Source organism: Oncorhynchus nerka, linkage group LG27 (genome assembly GCF_034236695.1).
Source record: "Oncorhynchus nerka isolate Pitt River linkage group LG27, Oner_Uvic_2.0, whole genome shotgun sequence".
In the NCBI taxonomy this organism is placed as follows: domain Eukaryota; kingdom Metazoa; phylum Chordata; class Actinopteri; order Salmoniformes; family Salmonidae; genus Oncorhynchus; species Oncorhynchus nerka.
Window position 1 is genome coordinate 28,717,012 of NC_088422.1, and position 25,280 is coordinate 28,742,291.

Consider the following 25,280-nt stretch of genomic DNA (forward strand, 5'->3'; position numbering starts at 1 on the left):
ATTCCTTCTTATAACTCGTTCATTTAGGTTAGTTTTGTGGAGTAACTACAATGTTGTTGATCCAACCTCAGTTTTCTCCTATTACAACCATTAAACACTGTTTTAAAATCGCCATTGGCCTCATGTTGAAATCCCTGAGCAGTTTCCTTCCTCTCCGGCTACTGAGTTAGGAAGGACGCTTGTACCTTTGTAGTGACTGGGTGTATTGATACACCACCCAAAGCCTAATTAATAACTTCACCGTGCTCAAAGGGATATTCAATGTCTACTTTTCTGTTGTCAACCAATTGGTCAGAGGCGATCCTGTTTCTGTTTTTGAGCCCCACATTCTTAGCAAAAAAATGTATTAAAAAAGTATTGTTTTCTTGTTGTGGCTAGCTTGTTTTGCATGTTATTTTGGCATTAATATGTGTCACATAATAGTTTGCAAACAATGTAAAAATATATATATATCATTAAGTTAATAAAGCTGTATACAAACATGGTTTCTTTTTTGTTTTCTTGAGTAAGGCAACTCCAAAATGCAGGTGTTTCAGCCTAGCTCAATGCTTTCTGTGGTGGTGGAGCAAGCCAGCAGAAATTACGGAGCGTTGCGCCGTTATTGGCTCAGAGGTCTGGCACTCATGGGGACACTACGTCACTGCCAAGTCGAAGGGTTGACTTTAAAAATTCTAGCCCCTTGGTTGCTGCCATAGAGTTACATTAGAAGTGCCCGTCCAAGAAGGCTCAAGGTCATTGGCCACAGATAAAAGGATGTCAAATCACGTTATATGTACAGTAGCTTTGATTGGATTGATCATGTCAACAAAAGATTTAGCTAGCAGTCATCATCATGAATCAAATCTCCAATCTACTGGCAAATCCTTTTTAATCCTTGTCATATGAAGATAAATAATGAAGACAAATTATAGATAAAAGGTATCGATGCTCAACGGCCATTGGACATAAACATTACACAACAAGTTGGAAATTGCAAATTCAACAATGAGCGGTTTAGACGGAATCAGTGACAGTGGCTGTGTTGTCCCAAATCTGGGATTAAGGGGCTCTTAATCCCAGATAAACATTCAACATTGCACCATAAATCCAGAGAATGCCAGACTTTGATGACATAATTTGCCCACGAAGGACCACCGCACAACCTTTCTGTTCAAGTGAGCACAGCACAACAAGGTGAGTCCAAAAATATATTGTATGCTGCTGCATAAATGATATAATATGCCAGGGAGGTGTGCATACTGTAGCTGAGAAAGTAATACTACGTGTATGTTGTGTAGTAAGATGTTAGTAGCCTATGTGCCTCCCACTAATAATTTAGTCTATTTACCCCTCTTAATTTCACCTACTGTTCTGACTTGGTGGTGCACATGTAGCCTATAACCTGTTTTACAGAAATGTAATCATATAATATTGTAAGAGCTTTCATTGTCTGCTTATATACCCCCTTTATTTATCCTATGGTTCTGACTTAGTGTACAGGGAGAACACTGTAAGAACGGCCCATGTTCTGAAATCTGTACCCATGTTCTGAAACCTGTACTAAACAAAAAGTGCGAAACAAATTGTTATATTGACTATGTCCGTCCTAGCACGCTCATTAATGTTTTAATCGATTGACTCTCATACGCTCATTGTCCCCTTATGCCATAGTTTGTACATCTCACTTGTCATTATAAACCACCTTTGTTTAAGCAAGTTAGCCATATCAGATATGTTTTTTTAAAAGGCAGTAAATGAGGCTGAATTAACTGTTTCGCTGCCAGACAAGGCTCCACTGATAGCCAGGTGTAGCAGAGGTAAGATGTTGGAACTGCTGTTGGGACAGCTTTATGTAGGCCCTAATGTAATGTGTGCTCTGGGAGTCAGGAAGCAAGTTCGGGAATGAATGATTTAGTAAATGAACGAAACATAAAACAAAACATGAAGAACGCACAGACATGAAACTGAAACAGAAACAATGATGCCTGAGGAAGGAACCAAAGGGAATGACATACTGTATATAGGGAAGGTAATCAGGGAAGTGATGAAGTCCAGGTGAGTCTGATGATGCGCAGGTGTGCGTAACGATGATGACAGGTGTGCTCCATAACGAGCAGCCTGGTGACCTAGAGGCCGGAGAGGGAGCACACGTGACACCTAACAGTTTGTGGGTACCGTTTGTCACTGTTATAGTGCAATTCATGTATAGTTTAGTGTTGTGTTGTGTAGTGTAGTGGCTTAGCTGTCATGTATCCCACTAGTTTTTTGTTGTTGTTGCGCCACCAAGATTGACCTGCTAAAATCACCACTGCAGTTGGTGCCCTTCTTTACGAGGCATTGGAAAACCTCCCTGGTCTTTATGGTTGAATCTGTGCTTGAAATTCACTACTTGATTGTATTTGACATTTTGGACCATTGTGCGTAGATCAGTGATACAAAATCTAAAAGTAATCCATTTGAAATTCAGGCTGTAACACAACAAAAGGTGGAAAATTATTTTAGTGCCTGAATACTCTCTGAAGACACTGATTGTGCTCTGTGACTCAAATCAAATCAAACTTTATTTGTCACATGCGCCGAATACAACAGACCTTACCGTGAAATGCTTACTTACAAGCCCTTAACCAAAAGTGCAGTTCAAGAAGAGTAAAGGAAATATATACGAAATAAACTAAAGTAAAAAATAATAAAAAAGTAACAACGAGGATACAGGGGGTACTGGTACCGAGTCAATTTTCGTGGGTACAGGTTAGTTGAGGTAATTTGTACATTTAGTTAGGGGTGAAGTGACTGTGCATAGATAATAAACAGTGAGTAGCAGCAGTGTACAAAACAATTGGAGGGGGGGGGGGTGTCAATGTAAATAGTTCGCTGGCCATTTGATTAATTGTTCAGCAGTGTTTGGACCATGATAGTTTGTTGGTGATGTGGACAGCTCCTTTGTCTTGATCACATTGAGAGAGAGGTTGTTGTCCTGGCACCACACGGCCAGGTCTCTAACCTCCTCCATATAGGCTGTCTCGTCATTGTCGGTGATCAGGCCTACCACTGTTGTGTCATCAGCAAATTTAATGATGGTGTTGGAGTCATGCCTGGCCGTGCAGTCATGATGGAACAGGGAGTACAGGAGGGGACTGAGCATGCACGCCTGAGGGGCCCCTGTGTTGAGGATCAGTGTGGCGGATGTGTTGTTACCTACCCTTCCCACCTGGGGGTGGCCTGTCAGGAATTCCAGGATCCAGTTGCGGAGGGAGGTGTTTAGTCCCAGGGTCCTTAGCTAAGTGATGAGCTTTGTGGACACTATGGTGTTGAACGCTGAATGAATAGTATTCTCACGTAGGTGTTCCTTTTGTCCAGGTGGGAAAGGGCAGTGTGGAGTGCAATTGAGATTGTTTCATCTGTGGATCTGTTGGGGCGGTATGCGAATTGGAGTGGGTCTAGGGTATCCGGGAGGATGCTGTTGATGTGAGCCATGACCAGCCTTTCAAAGCATTTCATGGCTACCGACGTGAGTGCTACGTGTCGGTAATCATGTAGGCAGGTTACCTTTGCTTCCTTGGTCTGCTTGAAACATGTAGTTATTACAGACTCGGTCAGGGAAAGGTTGAAAATGTCTGTGAAAACACTTGCCAGTTGGTCCTCGCGTGCTTTGAGTACACATCCTGGTAATCCGTCTTGCTTGCTTTGGGAATGTTGACCTGTTTAAAGGTCTTGCTCACATTGGCTACTGAGAGCGTTATCACACAGTCATCCAGAACTGCTGGTGCTCTCTTGCATGCTTCAGTGTTGCTTGCCTCAGTGTTGCTGGTGCTTGTCTGGTAGGCTCACGTCACTGGGAAGCTCGCATCTGGGTTTCCCTTTGTAGTCTGTAATAGTTTTCAAGCCCTGCCACATCCGACGAGCTTCAGAGCCGGTGTAGTAGGATTCAATCTTAATCCTGTATTAACGCTTTTTTTGTTTGATGGTTAGTCTGAGGGCATAGCGGGATTTCTTATAAGCGTCCGGATTAGTGTCCCACTCCTTGAAAGCGTCAGCTCTAGCCTTTAGCTCAATGCAGATGTTGCCTGTAATCCATGGCTTCTGGTTGGGATATGTACGTACATGTGGTCACTGTGGGGACGACGCCGTCGATGCACTTATTGATGAAGCCGATAAACTGAGGTGGTATACTCCTCAATGCCATTGAATGAATCTCGGAATATATTCCAGTCTGCGCTAGTAAAACAGTCCTGTAGCGTAGCATCCGCGTCATCTGACCACTTCCGTATTGAGCGAGTCACTGGTACTTCCTACTTTAGTTTTTGCTTGTAAGCTGGAATCAGGAGGATAGAATTACGGTCAGATTTGCCAAATGGAGGGCGGGGGAGAGCTTTGTATTCATCTGTGTTTGTGGAGTAAATTTGGTCTACAGTTTTTTTTTCTAGTTGCACATGTGACGTGCTGGTAAAAAATATGTCTGAGGTTGTGTGTGTGAGTTGTGTACATAATATGAGTCTATTTTGTGTGGGTTTTGTGTGAGACAATTTACAAAAGAGAGGCAGTGAGAGAAAACCCGGTTGTATACTGAACATGAGAATGGTCTGACATGAGTCTGCACTTTTCTAGCCAGGAAACTACAAAGTTAGGTAAGATTGGACACTACAACAAATGGAGGGAAGAAAGGAATAGGGAAACAGACAGATTGAATGATTGAAAAAAGATTGAATGAATGAAGAGTGAATGAATTGATATAGGACTGGAGTAAGGCTGGACAACAACAGCTCACAATGTCAATATCAGCAATGGAAATGTCCACCGAGCATTGACCAGGTGCAGTCCTGAGATAGGCATGCATTGAAATGTTGAGTCACTCCATTACATATAGTCATAACCATAAAAATAGAATCACTCGAACAGGCATCTCTTTCCAAGGTCAAAACTGGCTTAATGGAAGGCTTCCTGAATAGAATACAGAATCAGGAAAGGATGACTAAGCATCAGAGTTTGCATAGCATATCCATACACTGTACACGTATGTAACCTGCTCTAATGTATTTGAATACACCCTTCATCTTCTCATATGAGCCTCTCGCAATGATGATTATGTCCATAATTGATTCTGCCAAGTTTAGCAAGTAATAGCAGATTAATTATGATAGATCTTTGTCGCTTTATAAAAACCTTTATAATCGGCCTTGAACCATAAATCCTTATTGCACTCAAAATGCATAATGATTTCATCATATTATGAGATACTATTAGAATGATGGGTAATAGGGCGTTGTTAAGGGGGGTAAACATGAATGATTCATGAACCCTAGTCTGGTAGGGGCCCCTAAATGTTTAGAGAATTATTTGTTTATAATTTAAAAAAATGTTAGACCAAAAAAATCTGTGATGAAAATTAAAACGTATAACCATAATCAGATCAGGCATCTCTACCCAACCATCCAGTTTGTACCCCCCCCCCCCTCCCCATAATGCACATGGTTTGGTCCATTATTCTAGCGAGGAGATCTGACAGTTGCTCCGGCATGTAGCCTAAGCATGAGAGATATCGAAATGAAATCGGGTTTTCAGAAAAGGAAACAAAGGAAACAAAGACAGATGCTGCAAAATTCAGCAAAAAAATTACTCATCACGTTTTTTCCCAGAAAACAAAATGAGGAGAAGGATTTGAGTGGTAAGTCAATGCAGACGGCCTGCGAACAGAGTAGCCTAGCTAGCCAATATAGCTAGCTTGATAGCTTGCTCAGTCAGAGCAGTAATTATTAACATGATGATGAGCTGCCACTACCAGCTATGGCTAGCTAATTAGCTTTTATTTATATATTATTATAACTCTATTCCCCAATATTTGCTAGCTAGCCAAACTAAAATTAAAACCTAACATGTAGCCTAACGTACACTAACCCCATTCCGTACAAATGTGCGCAACCGCGACATTCAAACGAGGCTGCAAAGAAAGCTAATGTGCCTGTAGCGACTGCGTTGACAACAAAATCTGGTGTGAACTACGTTTCTATTCAAGTGTTGATTGACATGGTAATGGCTCTATAGTATTGGAGAAAAGTTGAAAAAACTGACCCCTCCGACGCCATGACACGTCACGATGTAACGTACAGCGAGCATAAAGCAACTAATTCTGTCTTACAGCTACTCCCCACCAGGTGTAGCACTTCTCTCACCGTTTAAAAAGGGACAGGGTAAGGGGGGATATCTAGTCATTTTTTCGGTCATCACTGCAAGCTATCATGACTCTCAAAAGCCGCTGTTTACTTCTGAAGATCCCTTTGGCACCGCCCTAAATACCCGATTCAAATTTGGCACAAACCTTCAAATAGGTATGTAATGAGACATTATATAAACTCTTTATAGTGCTTAATTTACATTTTAGAGGCTATAAGGTGATAAGATGGACAGATCGAGTGAAAAAAGCCATTTCCCCACACAGCTCTCCTTCTAACTATCACGCAATAGGTTTCGCTTCCCCACCCGCCATTTTAAAAAAGACCCGACAGAGCTTATTGCCTTCTTGAATCATGCAGAGATGGGCATCATGAAGGTCTCGTTATAGATTTTGTTGGAAATGGGAGAAATTGTGCTTTACAATGGTATTGATATTACAGTTGATCTGGAAGTATTATGTTTTTTGGGCGCAAAAAAAAGGTCAATTGTACAGACCAGCGCGATGTACGAAAGTGAGTTAGTTCACGTTACCTATCCATACTGTAGATGCTACTACTACTGCTGTAGACAGAGATCCCAACGTCTGTCTACTACAGGAAGTTGAAACAGCGGACCTTGGAGGTGAGGCAGTTGTTTTGTAGCAGCAGCAGAATAACTAGACCATTTTTAAATTGTAAAGATAGGCACATGATGACTTAGACACACTTAAATACGTATTCTATTTGATATGTATTCTATTAAAACGTTTTTTCTTTCAGTGGTAGATTTTTAGGATGGTAACCTTCGTAGGAGCAAACATTAAACCTACAATTCCCTTTGTTTACTCACTTCCTAGTGCCTAGAGAGCCCCAGGCTGGCAAAATTTCAGCCAGAAGCTGTCAGACAGACTCTGATGCAGAGGAGAGCAGGAAGGAGGAAGAGGAGTTAAAGAGTAGCAGTAGTGCCAGTGAAGGAGTGACAGAAGAGATTGAACAAGCAAGTAATAAGGGAAAGGAAGAGATTGGACAGATTCAAAGTGAAGAAAATGAGCTTTTAGATGATCCAGGACTGTGGCCAGAGAAAGTACAAGACCATGAAAGAGAAGCTATTGTTTGCAGACTAGCCAACAGGTGTGGTGAGGAGACAGAACTGTATATAATCATGCCCCCAGACTCAGAAGGCAAGCCATTCCCCAACTATTTACAGTACAGTAAGTCAGCAGGTGGAAGAGAAAAGGTGCAGACTGGCCAACAGGTGTGGTGAGGAGACAGAACTGTATATAATCATGACCCCAGACTCAGAGGGCAAGCTATTACCCAACTATTTACAGTACAGTAAGTCAGCAGGTGGAAGAGAAAAGGTGCAGACTGGCTTATTTATACTAAGAGTGTAAAGGCATTATATTGCATTCCTTGTGTTCTTTTTTATCATGAGCAAAGTAAACCATCACCCAGTTCTTTGAATGGTAAGGATGGCTATAAGATATCATCCGTGAAATGGTGGAGGAATGTATGACAAACTTCCAGAGCATGAGGATGGTGTGTCTCACAAGAACTGTTACTGGAAATGGAAAAATCTGCAGCATACCGTAACTACAGCTACAGGTATAGACGGTCAGCTGCAGAAACAAATCCAGTCCGAAATGTATAAAAACAGAGCACTTCTAGAAAGGATTTTGGATGTGACACTGTACTTAGCATCTAATAATAATCTGATGATCTTGATGATGTGCATAATGGAGTTTACCTAGGTTTACTTGAGCTGTTGTCAAATTATGACCGGCTATTACGTGTGCACTTACAGAAAGTCAGAGACAAAAAGAAAGGAGCACGACTGACTCATTACCTCAGCTCTGAGAGCCAAAACGACTTCATAGGAATATGTGGTCAAAGGGTTTTGAAAGCAGTACTTTATGAAAGAGAAGATGCAATCTATTACTCGGTTATATGTGATGCAAAGCCAGACATTTCCCATACTGAGCAAAATGTATTATTGGTGAGATATGTACACAAAGATAAAGTTCAGGGAACAGGTGACTGGGAAATAATTGAATGTTTTCTTGAATTTAAAGACTTTGCTAGAAAGTCAGGCAGTGACATTTCTGAAATGATTTTGAGTGCATTGGAAGGGCATGGTATTGACATAGCAGATTGCCGTGGTCAAGGCTATGATAATGGTGCAAATATGTCATGAAGAAAGTTCAAGCACACATACTGCAAAATAATCCACTGGACACATACTCACCTTGTGCCTCCCACACTCTTAATCTTGTGGGTGTACATGCAGCTCAGTCGTGCCCAGAAGTATCAACCTTTTTGGCTGTGGGAATCGTCTTTACAATCTGTTCAGTTCCAGCCCAGAGCGATGGGCCATTCTCAAGGAAAAGACTGGCTGCAGTCTTAACCGCTTTTCAGACACGCGATGGAGTGCACGTATTGCTGCGGTCCGACCGGTGACTATCATCAAGGCTCTAGACATGCTTCTTGCTACCTGCAGCCTGACAACCAAAGCCAAATCTGAGGCAAAAGGTCTGAAAAGCTACTTCATGTCTTTCAAGGCAATCTTCCTGCTCACTTTCTGGGTAAAAGTTTTGCAGTGTATTGAGAATAGAAGCCTAATTCTTCAGTCAGGAAATATTTATCTGGACACTGAATCAGCTCACATTAATAAGGCACTACAGGAAGAAATACAGGCTCTTTGTAATCAGTGGGACGCTCTGCTGGCAGAAGCCTCCATGGTGGCAAATGAAATGGGTGTAACTACTCAGCTTCACAGTGAACAGAGGAGTCGCCAGAAATAAAGAAAACGCTTCCCTGATGAGACGGAAGATGACATAGCAAATGAACAGAAGTCAGACACTGGATTTTGCAACACAGTGTTTTATGTGGCTCTGGATGGTATAATCAGTCATTTGGACATGCGATTGCAGCTATATGCAAGGAGTTTTCATCAATACTTACATTTAGGAAAATGACTGAAAAGCAAATGTGTGTATCTTGCCACAAATTGAGAAAGAATTACTCCAAAGATCTCACAGATGGATTTGAAAATGAAGTGTGACATTAAAGACGATATATGGTGCCACTTCTTCAGATGGTCTTTCTCCTGTAGAGATCCTAAAGGACATCCACAAGATGCAGGTACAGAGCATTTTTGGAGAGGTGTGCATTGAATTGCGAATGTCTGTAACATTTGCTGTGGGTGAACGTGCCTTCAGTAAGCCGAAACGTATAAAGAACTATCTAAGATCTACAATGTGCCAAGACAGGTTGAACAGCCATGCCATCCTTTCAATTGAAAACCAGTTAGCTAGAAAATTAAACTTTAAAGGCACTATAAATTAGTTTGCTCACAAGAAGGCTTGACGCTGGGCTATTCGAGCAGGGTAACTTCTGAGTTTTGTTTACAGGGAACAAACACAAGGACAAATGCCTTAACCTTTTCTACACAAGCCTGCCCGGGGATGGGAAAAATACTGTTTCAGAGTATTTTCTGCTATGGTGTATCCCCTGTTGAACTTACTCAGGAATGCCCACATAATGTCTTGACACTACAGTTGTAAATTCACAGATGCTTGTTCTCTGTAGGTACCACATTTATGCCTGCACCCCACATAGTTCAGGATGTATTTTTTATTTTGGGTATGCTATTTAGGCATTTATTTAGGAATTATGCATAGGGCAGAAGAGGGTTAGCCTTGTTTATAAGAATTGGTAATACATTCTTAAATCTGAAACGTGGATCATTAGTCATTTCTTCATTAAAACTGACTACATTACCATATATTTAAAAATATGTCACCAATTGTGTAGTTATTTATAATAAAGCATCATAAAAATCTCAAGACACAGACAGCTTTTGTTAACATTAGGAACCAAAATGTTTTGCAGTAATATTAATATAGGCAAAGGATGAAGGTGGAAACTAGAATCTGTACAATTGTAGTATAGAGCAGCAGAAGCTTATAGTTAGTACATTTAATAACACATACTGTTCAGTACGTTATTTTAATCTGAAACATTCTGATTTCTATGTTAGGGGCCCGGTAGTTGTGAATTTCACGGGGCTCCAAAATTCTGGCAACGCCCCAGGCTTGGAGTGTACAGTACTTCACAAAGATCCCAAGTCAGTCTGCACTTCTGACAGCTACAAAAACATCTCAAATAGTATTCCCTCATTAATAAGTTTGCAAATACTCTATACTAAAATATGAGCTAAGTTATCTGCAAATAAAAAAGACTGAGCCGTAAGTGGGTATCATGCTCATTCTGGTACCCACATAAAGCTCCCTCACAGAGACGGTATGAAATACTGATATGAGAAAGATACATACTCTATACAATTTGTGTCAATGCAAAGTGTGGGTGCAATTATCCTTTTGTTGGCACATCAGAAGAAAAGTAATATGAAAAGGGAAATATGGATAATATACTGTACCTCTGCAAACATAGCATCAATTATCCGGGACATGAGTCTGTTGACACCAGGAAGAGAAGCTGCTGCTTCAGCAACAGTTTACGGGATCCTAATACATTTTTAAAAATGGGGGCTGCCTTACACCACTAATATGGAACCATTTATACATTATATATATATATATATTATAAATAACGGTTAAGCTAACGCAGGCTAATGCGATTAGCATGAGGTTGTAAGTAACAAGAAACATTTTCAGGACATAGATATATCTGATATTGGTTAGAAAGCTTAAATTCTTGTTAATCTAACTGCACTGTCGAATTTACAATAGCTATTACAGTGAAAGAATACCATGCTATTGTTTGAGGAGAGTGCACAATTTTGAATATGAAAAGTTATTAATAAGCAAATTAGGCACATTTGGGCAGTCTTGATACAACATTTTGAACAGAAATACAATGATCCATTGGATTAGTCTAAAACGTTGCACATACACTGCTGAATTGCACCGTGGCTGGAATAATACATTATGGCCTTTCTCTTGCATTTCAAAGATGATGGTACAAAAAAATACAAAAGAACGGTTGGTTTTTTCTTTATATTGTCTTTTACTAGATCTATTGTGTTATATTCACCTACATTCCTTTCACATTTTCACAAACTTCAAAGTGTTTCCTTTCAAATGGTACCAAGAATATGCATATCCTTGCTTCAGGGCCTGAGCTAGAGGCAGTTAGATTTGGGTATGTCATTTTAGGCAAAAAAAAATAAAAAAGGGGCAGATCCTTAAGAAGGTCCCGACAGTGCACTCACTTCATTCATTTAGCATACCACAAAACGAAGCCCTTACAGATGCATCACAATCCCATAACTCAACACTGGCAAGCAACATGTCATGCTTGTAAGTGGGTGTAATTGATCTCTCTGGCATCTTTAAGTTGCTTTTCTGGATCTAACTCTGTTTAGAAAACCAAGGCAAATGGGGTGAGATGTTCTGTGAAGTTAAATAGAGTAGCTTTGATGAATCTGCCCAGCAGAGGCTCATCTGTATAGCAACCTAAGAGAGACACACACCTCCAGGCCTTGCCTCAGGCCACAGAGAGCCTCTGGGCCCCAGACACAGGGCCTGCTGAGGGCCACATGTACCCACTCCTCCATGCCAAAACACACACTCCACAGGCAAAACACTGGAGCTACAGGTCTGCAAATCAGTGTAGTTATATCAGATCTAATATTGATTTTGTAATGTACGATAACTATACAGTAAATGTATTACGCCAAAATCATAGTGTACAGTATGATTGTAATCCTATGGCATTCTATATTTTGTTAATCTTTAAAAAATTATGTGTCTTTGTTCTTCTTACATTTGTATTTAACTAAACTGAATAAAATATAAACACAACATGTAAAGTGTTGATCCTATGTTTCATGAGCTGAAAATAAAGATCCCAGAAATGTTACATAGACACAAACACCTTATTTCTGAAAAATGTTGTGCACAAATTTGTTTACATCCCTGTTGGTGAGCCTTTCTCCTTTGCCATCCACCTGACAGGTGTGGCATATCATTTAGCTGATTAAACGTCATGATCATTACACAGTTGCACCTTGTGCTGGGTACTATAAAAGGCAACACAATGTCACAACACAATACCACAGATGTCTCAAGTTTTTGGGGAGTGTGCAATTGGCATGTTGACTGCAGCAATTTCCACCAGAGCTGTTGCCAAAGAACGGAATGTTCAAGGTCGTTTTAGGGAATTTGGCAGTATGTCCAACCAGCCTCACAACCACAGAACACGCTTAACCATGGGGAGTATTTCTGCTGAGGAGTATTTCTCTCTGTAATAAAGCCCAGTGGTGGGGAAAAACCATTCTGATTGGCTGTGCCTGGCTCCCCAGTAGGTGAGCCTATGCCCTCCAAGGCCCACCCATGGCTGCACCTCTGCCCAGTTATGTGAAATCCATAGATTTAGATAGGGTCTAATGAATTTATTTCAATCGACTGATGTCCTTATATGAACTATAACTCAGAAAAATCTTTGAAATTGTTTCATGTTGCGATAATATTTTTGTTCAATATATTTTAATCACATTACGGTATAAAAGTAAATATAAGATGCTGTTAAGGGAAGTGGTGTCACTGTTCTGAACAGCAGGATACACACTGTGTAACCCATAGAACTTTGAATGAATTTCAGAACTCTGGCACAGCCCATCTGCTCTATGTGTTGTAGTGACTTTGACTGACTGAGTGACACCACTCACCATAGCCAGGGGCACAATGCCCCCCAGGTCTTTCTGGGCAAGCCGGATCTCTGTCTCTGCCTCCTGTATGGTGGCATGGCTGCCCGGGTACTCAACCTGCCACGTGATCCAGCGGCTGCCCAGTGGACCCAGGAAGCTGTCCACCTCCAGATCCACCTGTAGGACCCTCTGGAAACCCACATCTGACCTGCAGCACAGACAAAGAGAGAGATGGGAGAGGATCAATATTTTATGAGAAAGTAATGGTGTTTCCATAAGCTTTATCAACACATATTCCTATGACTAAAAATAGTGGCGTCTAATGACTAAATCAATGTCTGTAAACCATGACATTTTATAGACTGTGCTTCTACAAAAGGTCAACTCTCTGGTCCTTGGTATGATATGCACTGTTAGCTATTTCTCACAACTCTGTATTGACATGCTGTGTACTGCCCATACAGTTACACAGTTGCTCTGTACAGTAATATATGAGTCTGTAGCTCAGAGGGAAGCTCCACATAACTGTTACCCTGCTCCAGCCTGGTCTCATAGATTAGACATAACATAATAAGCATAAAATTAACATATGTTACGTTTGATATGGTTACGTAAGACAGATGGTTACTTAAGGAAAAAACAAAAGTAGGATGGTTGGTCGGGGTGGATGGATGGGTGTTTAACATGAACGTCTAGCAACCCAAATGCTGAGAGTTTGAATCTCATCACGGACAACTTTAGCATTTTAGCTAATTAGCAACTTTTCAACTACTTACTACTTTTTTAGCTATTATGCAACTACTTAGCATGTTAGCTAACCCTAACCATAACTTGAACTATTTTAGCTAACCCTTCCCCTAACCCTAACATTAACTCTTTATCCTAACTCCTAACTTTTAAACATAAACTTAACTAACCCCTAGCCTAGCTAACGTTAGTAAGCTAGCTACTGTTAGCCACCTAGCTAGAATTCGTAACATATCATACGTTTTGTAAATTTCTACCTTGTACGTTTTGCAAATTCATAACATACAATACAAATTGTAATTCAAAACATATCATACAAAATGGGTGATGGACTTACACAAATTAATACATACCATACGAAATGTAACATATCATACTAAATGGAGCTTCTCAGATTTACGTACAGAATAATACAGGTGTCTGCTCTGGACATGAAGGCTTGGGTGTTTACCACTGCCCTTGTTTGCAACAGTACAATATGAATATATATATAATTGTATGCAAGGAGAATATACGGCAGGGCAGACAAATGGAGAGCATTCATAATATAATTTCCCAGTGACAGTCTCCGGTGCTCAGAGTTTAAATATAGCCAGGAGGAAGCAAAGGTCAGCTTTACACAGGAGCAGGAGGAGAATGGAAATGGCACCAGATCTGTTAGCCATGTCTTGTGTGTCAAATGGCAGGGCTCAGGGCCAATACATTTCACACAGTGTCTCCGAAGCGCACTGGCACTAAACAACATCTCCTTCATTTGAGGCTTGCCAGAAAGAAAGAGAGATTGAAAGAGATAAATATGCACTCTCTCTAAAGCTCTCTTTATGCTGCTTGGACAACGACGCCAGTTTGTCTACAGTGCATATGGCACCCTTTCCAGCATAAATGTCCCTTTTTTATTGTTGTGATGAACAAAGAACAACAAGCAACAAGCATTGTACTTCGAGAAAAGACATCTGAGCAAATATATAATGCTCTCGATTATGAATGTGACTCAGAAAACAGGAAAACGCCTCCCGAGTGACTAAAGCACTGCATCCCAATGCTAGAGGTGTTAGTACACACCCAGGTTCGATCCCAGGCTGTGTCGCAGCTGGCCGCGACCGGGAGACCCATGAGGCGGCACACAATTGGCCCAGCGCTGTCCGGGTTAGGGGAGAGTTAGGGATGACCGGGATGTCCTTGTCCCATCGTACTGTAGCGATTCCTGTAGTGGGCCAGGCGCATGCACGCTGACTTTGGTCGCCAGTTGTACGGTGTTTCCTCCAACACATTGGTGCGGCTGGCTTCCGGTTTAAGCGAGCAGTGTGTCAAGAAGTAGTGCGGCTTGTCTGGGTCGTGTTTCGGAGAACGTATGGCTCTCGACCTTCGCCTCCCCCGAGTCTGTACGGGAGTTGCGGAAATGGGACAAGACTGTAACTACCAATTGGATATCACAAAATTGGGGAGAAAAAGGGGTCAAAGGCATACACCAAAAAAGAAATCAGGAAAACAATTAATAATAGATCAGGCGTTTTATTTGCTGAAACCTGGGTTTTTGTAAGGCTCACACTCACTCCCCATTCACATATTTTTTTTCACTCAGAGTGAATGAGTGATTTTTTGCGTCCGAGCGCACAACAACCCAATTTCTCCATGAAGCAGAAGTGTGTAGAAATATTTAAAATGACAACCAAATAAGTTGTGCCACATTCCATAACAGAGTATCAATCAGTGTGGAGAGAGATGGGCTGTGCTGTGCTGTCAGAGCAATGGCATGACAGAAAACTGCCTTACATAACTGCTTCCTCCACAGACAAAACAGATGCCAATTTCAAATCAAATCAAAAGTTATTTGTCACATGCGTCGAAAACAACAGGTGTTGACTTTACTTTGAAATGCTCACAAGCCCTTTCCCAAAAATGCAGTTAAAAAGTCTTTAAAAAAATGTTAAAAATGAAATAGTAACAATGTAAAATAACAATAACAAGGTTATTTACAAGGTGTACCGGTACCGAGTCAATGTGTAGGGGTACGAGGTAGTTGAGGTAAATGAGGTAATATGTATAGTACATATATAGTAGGTAGGGGTAAAAGCAGGACCTGGGTTAAGGGTGGCCCGCCCTACTGTACCTCCTTGCCCGCCCAAATAAAATATTGAAATATATTTATAATTTATTTGACCGAGACGCACGCCAACAGAGACGCATCAATCTCAGATAAAGCATCCGAGAGAGCGAAACAGCACAGCACCCCTCTGTCTCTGTATGTGATCAAAATAAACAATCTAAGGGCAATTAGATTCACACAAATGAAACAATGAATGTGCAAGAATTGGCGGGAGACAGTGAGGCACATTCTGGAGAGCTGAGTGCAAGCATTCTGGAGAGCTGAGTGCAAGCATTCTGGAGAGCTGAGTGCAAGCATTCTGGAGAGCTGAGTGCAAGCATTCTGGAGAGCTGAGTGCAAGCATTCTGGAGAGCTGAGTGCAAGCATTCTGGAGAGAGATGCCCATATCTTCGCCACACGCCCCTCCCCTTCTTCTTGTCTCAACATTTTATATGATACTCAAGACACATTATCTTCACACATTTGAGATGCTTTTCAATGACAGCCGGAACTCAATAATCAGCTATTAGGCCTATTGGCACACGCGCTGCCCAAATTTCTGGCTTCCCAAATAGGCATAGGCCTATGCACTTGTGATTTGAAACAATCCACAGCTATTTAAAAAAAGAAGCTTATTTTCTTATTTTATTTGTCAGCTTTAGGTCTATGCATTTTATTTAGTTGACAATTGAAGTTATAGGTCTACTGCTGCATTGGCCAAAAGGCTGTGTTTGAGTTCCATGCGCTAATTTCTATAGCTGCCAATGGATCATGGTGTATCAATGAGTCCATATGGCAAAGGCTGGTGTTCTTGCATTAGTTGAATTTGAACTTTTACATTTGTATTATTTTTATTCAAATGTTTATGATTAACCACATGACAATAATTTTGAGAAACGAAAACATTACTATTGAAATTAAACTTTTCCACGAAAATGCGCATATAAAAATATTCAGAACTGGCACGCAGATAGGTAGAAATGGTAGGATAAATTGTATGCTTCCCCAGACCCATTAACAAAATCCATCCAACTGATTCATTCTGGAGCTGGCCCTGGATAAAAGTTACTAGGAAATCAGGATAGATAATAAACTGAGTAGCAGCAGCATATGTGAATCATTTCAGGAAACTAGGCATATGTCACTACTTCACAGGAGAGGCATTTGAATTTTTTTAAATCAAAATGTGATTTTTGGCAGAAATGCCTTCTGGAACATGTGAACTTTCATGTGACTTAATAACAAACTTCTATGCTATCTGTAAATATGGATACAATTGTTAAATTATGAGCCTAGCGGTGGTGTAAAGTACTTAAGTAAAAATACTTTAAAGAACTACTTAAATAGTTTTCCACTAACCTCATTGCAACACCCCTCCAAGTCTCCGACCACTACCTTGTATCCTTTTCCCTCTCGCTCTCATCCAACACTTCCCACACTGCCCCTACTCGGATGGTATCGCGCCGTCCCAACCTTCGCTCTCTCTCCCCCGCTACTCTCTCCTCTTCCATCCTATCATCTCTTCCCTCTGCTCAAACCTTCTCCAACCTATCTCCTGATTCTGCCTCCTCAACCCTCCTCTCCTCCCTTTCTGCATCCTTTGACTCTCTATGTCCCCTATCCTCCAGGCCGGCTCGGTCCTCCCCTCCCGCTCCGTGGCTCGACGACTCATTGCGAGCTCACAGAACAGGGCTCCGGGCAGCCGAGCGGAAATGGAGGAAAACTCGCCTCCCTGCGGACCTGGCATCCTTTCACTCCCTCCTCTCTACATTTTCCTCCTCTGTCTCTGCTGCTAAAGCCACTTTCTACCACTCTAAATTCCAAGCATCTGCCTCTAACCCTAGGAAGCTCTTTGCCACCTTCTCCTCCCTCTTGAATCCTCCTCCCCCCTCCTCCCTCTCTGCAGATGACTTCGTCAACCATTTTGAAAAGAAGGTCGACGACATCCGATCCTCGTTTGCTAAGTCAAACGACACCGCTGGTTCTGCTCACACTGCCCTACCCTGTGCTCTGACCTCTTTCTCCCCTCTCTCTCCAGATGACATCTCGCGTCTTGTGACGGCCGGCCGCCCAACAACCTGCCCGCTTGACCCTATCCCCTCCTCTCTTCTCCAGACCATCTCCGGTGACCTTCTCCCTTACCTCACCTCGCTCATCAACTCATCCCTGACCGCTGTCTACGTCCCTCCCGTCTTCAAGAGAGCGAGAGTTGCACCCCTTCTGAAAAAACCTACACTCGATCCCTCCGAAATAAACAACTACAGACCAGTATCCCTTCTTTCTTTTCTCTCCAAAACTCTTGAACGTGCCGTCCTTGGCCAGCTCTCCCGCTATCTCTCTCAGAATGACCTTCTTGATCCAAATCAGTCAGGTTTCAAGACTAGTCATTCAACTGAGACTGCTCTTCTCTGTATCACGGAGACACTCCGCACTGCTAAAGCTAACTCTCTCTCCTCTGCTCTCATCCTTCTAGACCTATCGGCTGCCTTCGATACTGTGAACCATCAGATCCTCCTCTCCACCCTCTCCGAGTTGGGCATCTCCGGCGCGGCCCACGCTTGGATTGCGTCCTACCTGACAGGTCGCTCCTACCAGGTGGCGTGGCGAGAATCTGTCTCCTCACCACGCGCTCTCACCACTGGTGTCCCCCAGGGCTCTGTTCTAGGCCCTCTCCTATTCTCGCTATACACCAAGTCACTTGGCTCTGTCATAACCTCACATGGTCTCTCCTATCATTGCTATGCAGACGACACACAATTAATCTTCTCCTTTCCCCCCTCTGATGACCAGATGGCGAATCGCATCTCTGCATGTCTGGCAGACATATCAGTGTGGATGACGGATCACCACCTCAAGCTGAACCTCGGCAAGACGGAGCTGCTCTTCCTCCCGGGGAAGGACTGCCCGTTCCATGATCTCGCCATCACGGTTGACAACTCCATCGTGTCCTCCTCCCAGAGCGCTAAGAACCTTGGCGTGATCCTGGACAACACCCTGTCGTTCTCAACTAACATCAAGGCGGTGGCCCGTTCCTGTAGGTTCATGCTCTACAACATCCGCAGAGTACGACCCTGCCTCACACAGGAAGCGGCGCAGGTCCTAATCCAGGCACTTGTCATCCCCCCCCCCCCTTAAAAGATTTAGATGCACTATTGTAAAGTGGCTGTTCCACTGGATGTCTTAAGGTGAACGCACCAATTTGTAAGTCGCTCTGGATAAGAGCGTCTGCTAAATGACTTAAATGTAAATGTAATGTCTGGATTACTGCAACTCGCTGTTGGCTGGGCTCCCTGCCTGTGCCATTAAACCCCTACAACTCATCCAGAACGCCGCAGCCCGTCTGGTGTTCAACCTTCCCAAGTTCTCTCACGTCACCCCGCTCCTCCGCTCTCTCCACTGGCTTCCAGTTGAAGCTCGCATCCGCTACAAGACCATGGTGCTTGCCTACGGAGCTGTGAGGGGAACGGCACCTCAGTACCTCCAGGCTCTGATCAGGCCCTACACCCAAACAAGGGCACTGCGTTCATCCACCTCTGGCCTGCTCGCCTCCCTACCACTGAGGAAGTACAGTTCCCGCTCAGCCCAGTCAAAACTGTTCGCTGCTCTGGCCCCCCAATGGTGGAACAAACTCCCTCAAGACGCCAGGACAGCGGAGTCAATCACCACCTTCCGGAGACACCTGAAACCCCACCTCTTTAAGGAATACCTAGGATAGGATAAAGTAATCCTTCTCACCCCCCCCTTAAAAGATCTAGATGCACTATTGTAAAGTGGCTGTTCCACTGGATGTCATAAGGTGAAAGCACCAATTTGTAAGTCGCTCTGGTTAAGAGCGTCTGCTAAATGACTTAAATGTAAATGTAAATGTAATGTAAATGTTTTTTGTGGTATCTATACTTTAGTATTTATTTTTTGCAACTTTTACTTTTACTCCACTACATTCCTAAAGAATTTAACTTACTTTTTACCCCTTACATTTTCCCTGACACCCAAAAGTACTAGTTACATTTTGAATTATTGGCAGGACAGGAAATTGTCTAATTCACACACTTATCAAGAGAACATCCCCGGTCATCCCTACTGTCTCTGATCTGGCAGACTCACTAAACACAAACACTTCTGATGTCAATGAAGTCTGAGTGTTGAAATGTGCCCCTGGCTATCAGTAAAAAAAATGTTTTTTTTTAAATGTAATTGTGCCGTCTAGTTTGCTTAATATAAGGAATGCAAAATTATTTATGCTTTTACTTTTGATAAAGTATATTTTAGCGATTTACATTTACTTTTGATACTTAATAACCTCTTGAGACTAGGGGGCAGTATTTTCATTTTTGGAAAAATAACGTTCCCAAAGTAAACGGGCTATTTCTCAGGACAAGATGCTAGAATATGCATATAATTGACAGCTTAGGATAGAAAACACTCAACACTAAAGTTTCCAAAACTGTAAAAATATTGTCTGTGAGTATAACAGAACTGATATTGCAGGCGAAAGCCTGAGAAATATCCAATCAGGAAGTGACTCTTATTTTGAAACCTCTGCGTTCCTATGCCTCCCTATTGAGCATTGAAAGGGATATCAACCAGATTCCTTTTTCTATGGCTTCCCTAATGTGTCTACAGTCACAAGACATAGTTTCAGGATTTATTTTGAAAAATGAGCGTGAACGACAACATTGCGTCAGTGGTCAGCTGGTGGCTCTCAGAGTTTCAGCTATAAAAATAATCTTTATGGAACAAAATGAAAATTTGCTGTCTAACTGGGAGTCTCGTCGGTGAAAACATCTGAAGCTCATCAAAGGTAAACGATTGAATTTGATTGCTTTTCTGATTTTCGTGACCAAGCTGCATGCTGCTAGTTGGACATAATGCTATGCTAGGCTATCGATAAACTTACCCAAATGCTTGTCTTGCTTTGGCTGTAAAGCATCATTTCAAAATCTGAGATGACAGGGTGATTAACAAAAGGCTAAGCTGTGTTTCACTATATTTCACTTGTGATTTCATGATTATGAATATTTTCTAGTAAGATGTTTTGTCCGTTGCGTTATGCTAATTAGTGTAGTTGAAGACAATTCTCCCGGATCCGGGAGGGGTTGTTTCAAGATTAAGTACATTTAAAAGCAACTGCTTTTAGACTTTTACTCAAGTAGTATTTTAATGGTGGGTGACTCACTTTTACTTTAGTCATTTTAATTAAGGTATCTTTACTTTTACTCAAGTATGACAATTGGGTACTTTTTCCATCACTGGAGCCTAGTTGATTTAACCTAGGAAAAGACCGGAACCTTACCGCTAGCCATGATTGTCTGAGATATTGTGTGAACTGGACATGCCGAGAGATTAGTTTGGAATGGTCTGCCATGTAGCACACTTCTTTCTGTCTATGACATGAGCTGGTCAGTATGTGTAGGTAATCCTTTCTAACGCTGCTTTTTCTTTAAAGATATCATGTAGTAGATCTGCAAGTGTTGCTCTGCACTTTCTGGAGTACTAAGTTTTGAAATCAGTGGAATGCCCGGTGTAATTAGGATATATATAGCTCAGGATATTGGGAAAATGGCTTTGATTGCAAATATGTAGAGGGAGTCTAAATGAGAACACACAGAAGGCTGTTGTATAAAACACCTGTCTCCGGATTACAACTTCAAACTAAGGGCAACCATGGTGTTACGGATACCAGTATCCTGTGTGTGTATCCTGTGTGTGTGTGTATCATGTGTTCTTTTCTCTCCTTCTCCCCTCACAGGTGAAAATCATCACTCCCCAATCAGTCACCAATCCAATCATCAATCAGAAGACACACCTCCTCCTGTTTCCTACCCTATCACAGTTCCTTTCCCTTGGTTTAAAAACCCTGTCAGTTGTTTGCTCTAGAGCTCAATCTCTCTGTTAATGCCATGTCTGTAGGGCTCTGTGTTTCACTCTCTCTTTGTGTATTAACCTCTCTTTTGTTTGAGCACCTCCATAGCACTTTGTCCTCACATGTGAGTATTGTTTTTGGTTATGGTGTTTGTTTGCTGGTGGGAAAAGGGGAAACCAAGACAAATCGCCCATGGGCATACACTACCCGTAGGTAGACTTTGTTGAATACACTAGTTAGAACTGGGCGGACCACCCACTGTATTTTTGGTAAGCTGTTAAAATAGGCTAGTCTAGCTTAGGGGTGTTTTTGAATACTTATTGTTTCTTTCCTTGGGTCCAGCTCAGCCCCTTTTCCTGCCCCCCTCCCCATTACCGTGTGTTTTTCAAATAAACCTGAGTTTGACGGTAGATTTTATTTTGTTCACACTTTTACTTTGTCACTATTATAATTTGCCTGAGTTGTTACGGGTCTCATTACCACCCCACCCCCCCCTAGACTGTCGGGCCAAAAGGGATTCGTAACACATGGCATCCGTGACAGGGAGAGCGAAGCGTTCATCCACGTATACGGGTAAAAGAGTCTAGCAAGCTAAATTTTCACATATTATACATTTCTAATTTTGTCCGAAAGTTATCTTTGCAAGTTAAAACATAATGTTAGCTAGCTAGCTAACATAAGCTGGTTGTTTTGCTAGCTAACATTACGTGTATGATCTGTGAATAACTATTATTCGTATCTCAGAGCCAGCTAACAATGAACCTGGTTGGTTAACTACTTGCAATTTCATGCCGGGTAGTAATGGTAATGAGATGGTAATGTGAAGAACAACATGACCTGCACCAAAGTCAAATTAGGATATAACGTTAGACCCACGAGCCAGTATCCAAGTTCTAAAATGCTCTGGTAGAATTCCCTGTTATTATTTCATCATACTCACAACCGTAAGCTATTTTCTGTGATTGGCTCACCATTAACTTGTAAATAATTATCTTGTTTTGAGTTTATTTTCCTGTAATAATGAATACAAATGAGCTAGTGAAGACGTTGTCAGCTATATGATATGGTCATTATTTGAACTGGCTAGCCATCTAACAAGCTGTTTATAAAGTTGCTTTTAGTTGCCTGGTGTGCTAGATTGACATATACTAAATTCATTTTTTAAACGGGTGGGTTTATTGGTGTTAAAATTCTCCAGTTATGCAATTTTGGACAACCAGGCTGCTAATGTCATGCAGCCTGTAATTTTTGTGTGTACTTCACAATGACAAGTTTGATGTCAGATGACAATAGAATGTTCATGTTGTCACTCCATCAACTGTCAATAGATGTAATATAAACCAGCCTTTAGTCTTGACATCTTCGGTTGTTTAGTACATGGCTTCACATGCGAATACTTAAAGAGATGGATGGGGCTAAGGCCTAAGTATGAACAATGCTGAATGGGTGTAGACAAAGAAAAGCTGTCCAAGTAGGTGTACCAAAACACTCAAGGGCCATTTTCTCAAAAGTGGGGTTACAAGTTTATCAGATTTCAAAGCAGAATTACTTTCCCATTGTTCCTTAACTGTAGTGTATGATATACAATTTTCTTGCTCGGAGTCTGTACTTTAATCCAATGTAAAAAAAAAACCATTTAAATGTTGCTACTTAAGACCGAATCGAGCTGGCCGGCTTTTGTGAAGAGTATGAAAGTGTCTGTGTGAGTCAGTTGAGGCTCCTCAGAGGAGGAAGGGGAGGACCATCCTCCTCAGTGAATTCCATAACAATCTAAATAGTGAACCATTAAAGTTATCCTTTTCAGATTAAAACACAGTTTTGCAACGAAGGTCTACAGTACCTTCAGCAACACTTTGTAGGGTAACACCATGGTGTAGCCAGAGAATGGCTTGCTTCTGTCCTCTTCTGCGTACATTGAATTCAATGCAAAACTTAGGAGGCTCATGATTCTCACCCCCTTCCATAGACTTACACAGTAATTATGAGAACCTCTCGGAGGACGTCCTCCAACCTAGAGTTTTTGCAACATGCACTGACATGTCCACTCAAAGGATCTCTGAATGAATCTAGTACTGAAAGCATACGCTACAGCTAGCTAGCACTGCAGATCATAAAATATGGTGACTAGTTAACTCAAAGAGAGAGAAAAACAATAGATTTCAACAAATACATTTCTACCAAAATTAAGGAGAAAGATATTTAAGTAGCTATATTTTTATTTTTTACTTGCCCTTAGCAAGCAAATGCAGCTAGCTAGTTTAGCCTACTTAAACACCTGGCTCAAACGGAGAGGGATGCTATGTTAGCTAGCTGGCTATAGAACCAACACTGGAACTCTTCTAAATCAAGGTAAGCTTTTGGTTTAATTCATTTATTAACACCGTGGTCCGTTGGTGTAACTGCTTTCTGACTGTACTGCATGATTGCAGCGGGTTTACTAACGCTAGTTGTAGTTGTTCTAGTTGACTATGATGTGACAACGATGTAGGCTGTGTTTAGCGGTTAGCAGTCATGATATGTAGGTTTGGCTTGGAAAAGTATTTTTGCCTGGTCACAGACAGCTGATGTGTTGTGCACTGAAGTCCACAACCGAAGGGAGGAGAGTGTGTAGATAGTTGCAAGAAGGAATTATATATACAATGAGAAATGATCATGCTGTTTTTATGTGGCCGCTATGGAAGTGAACTGTTTGCGTGTGATCAGAGGTGTATTCATTCCACCGATGCTGTTGAAAAACATTTCTTAAAACAGATGCAAACGGAAGGAAACAGGGATAAACATACCTTACTTTGTCCAATAGAAACTCACATTTGTTTTCACCCTAGATCAGCTAGATGCAGGCAAGAGTTTTCAAGGCAGTATTGAATGTGTCACTGTCTGTCACCTTGATTACTCAAAATTCTCTCTACCTGTGCACCTGTGTTGAAAACTTTCAATCATAGGCTAGGTTGAGGCAACCTCATGATGGGTGCAGGGAAATTTGAGTATCATGTAGTAGCCTAAACCTGTCAATGTTATATTGAGCTGGGTGAATGGAATATCAATAACAGTATACATAGAGCCAGTGCAAGAAAAAAAGTGGGTCAATGCAATCGACCGGTTGGTGACCACTGAAGTAAAGTCAAACTAATAAAAGTGACTGAGGAGCAGCAGGATATGGCAAGCTACACTTTTAGAAAAAAAGGTTCCAAAAAGGTGAACTTAAACACTGAAAGAATAAAAAATGTATAATTCTCTCCGCAAATTATTCTGCACAGGAACAGAAGATGATTTCAGGTTTTTGATATAGAGATGTCAAATATTGCCCTCCCTATGGCATATCAAAGGTGGCTGTGAAAATTAGGGACTTTACGAGGTTTCATTTTCCTTTGAATATACAGTAGCACGCCAGCTTCTGAGATATCAGGAAGATATCATGCCAGATGACAGTTTTCTTTGTTCTCTGAGCTTATCATTAACACACAGACATTTAGCAATTTTGTCAATCAAAACAATCAGACTACAATAAAAAGAGCAGAGAGAAACATCTTTGAGTAATGAAGCCCGTAGAAAAATAGATAAGATAGGAGAGGGGAGGATATGGGAGGAGAAGAGATTGAAGAAAGAGGAAATATTGAGGAAAAGAGATTCATATAGCTACATATTATTTTGGCCCTTTGACTTTGATGACACCACCTTGTTCATACGAGCAGTGGAAACAAATGGCAACAGCTACTGTGAAATGAGTCCTGGTGAGCAGCTTGTCAGTGGATATTAACACTGGACAGACTGGTGGGGGAGGTCTACCAT

General features: G+C 41.6%; 1 protein-coding gene across 1 annotated transcript in view; it reads right to left on the minus strand.

Moving 5' to 3' along the window:
* LOC115111533 (transmembrane protein 132C-like) overlaps positions 1-25,280 on the minus strand; it is a 211,391-nt gene that overhangs the window by 46,535 nt on the left and 139,576 nt on the right. The window contains exon 4 of the mRNA XM_029637679.2: positions 12,817-13,003. Within this exon, the coding sequence (XP_029493539.1) occupies positions 12,817-13,003 (187 nt within the window). The remainder of the gene's footprint in view (positions 1-12,816; positions 13,004-25,280) is intronic.